Source organism: Penaeus monodon, chromosome 22, assembly GCF_015228065.2.
Source record: "Penaeus monodon isolate SGIC_2016 chromosome 22, NSTDA_Pmon_1, whole genome shotgun sequence".
Lineage (NCBI taxonomy): Eukaryota > Metazoa > Arthropoda > Malacostraca > Decapoda > Penaeidae > Penaeus > Penaeus monodon.
This window is the reverse complement of record NC_051407.1, coordinates 15739244-15739927: the sequence shown is the minus strand read 5'-3', so window position 1 is coordinate 15739927 and position 684 is coordinate 15739244. Positions and strand designations below refer to the sequence as shown.

At 38.5% G+C, this 684-nt stretch overlaps 1 protein-coding gene across 1 annotated transcript in view; it reads right to left on the bottom strand.

Moving 5' to 3' along the window:
- LOC119586946 (transmembrane protein 47-like) overlaps positions 1-684 on the bottom strand; it is a gene marked incomplete in the record, with an annotated part of 75991 nt that overhangs the window by 14489 nt on the left and 60818 nt on the right. Inside the window, 1 exon segment of the mRNA XM_037935679.1 lies at positions 1-40. Within this exon segment, the coding sequence (XP_037791607.1) occupies positions 1-40 (40 nt within the window).

Sequence of the window (684 nt, the reverse complement as noted above, 5' to 3'; positions counted from 1 at the left end):
TCAGGAACGCTGTGATGAAGCCGCATACCAGCGCGATCACCTGCAGGGGAGACAACGCCAAAGGGTCAGGGGCCTCTCGGCTCATTCATTTATCGGTTTACCTGTTTGTTTGTTTATTTACGTAGCGGGTGGGCTGTTTCGCTCCTCTGCGAGAAGGGAACGGGAAGAGGATAATATATTTTCACTGCTTTCAAAGCAATTGAGGGCTGGATAATGGAGCCGTGTCTGATGAAAGTCTTTTCTGAAAAAAGTGTTATTGAACTGCTCTTTTGGAAAAAAAAAAAAAATACGGTTTAAATAATAGGTTAAATGAATCGGCTTCCAAAAAGTGAAAATTTACAATATGGTTAAAAACAATAACAGTAACAGGGGATGAAAAAAAATCATACCAAAAGATGAAATTATCGCGTTTCTGAAATGAAGACTCGACTAACAATGCTTCTGAAACAGAAAATTAACAACTATCCAATTTGTTTCTGTACCGCATCTACATGTATAATACATTCATCCATTATCAATCAGCTAACATATTACACACCGTTTATCTATTTTGATGCGCGGTTCATGTGCGTGTATTTGTGCCCCGTAATACAATTTCTTAACACAAAGACCAATTAATAAGGGAACGGCCTTTCACTTTGAATTATGCCACGGAAATTTGATTAGTTTCTCACAGGGAAAGAC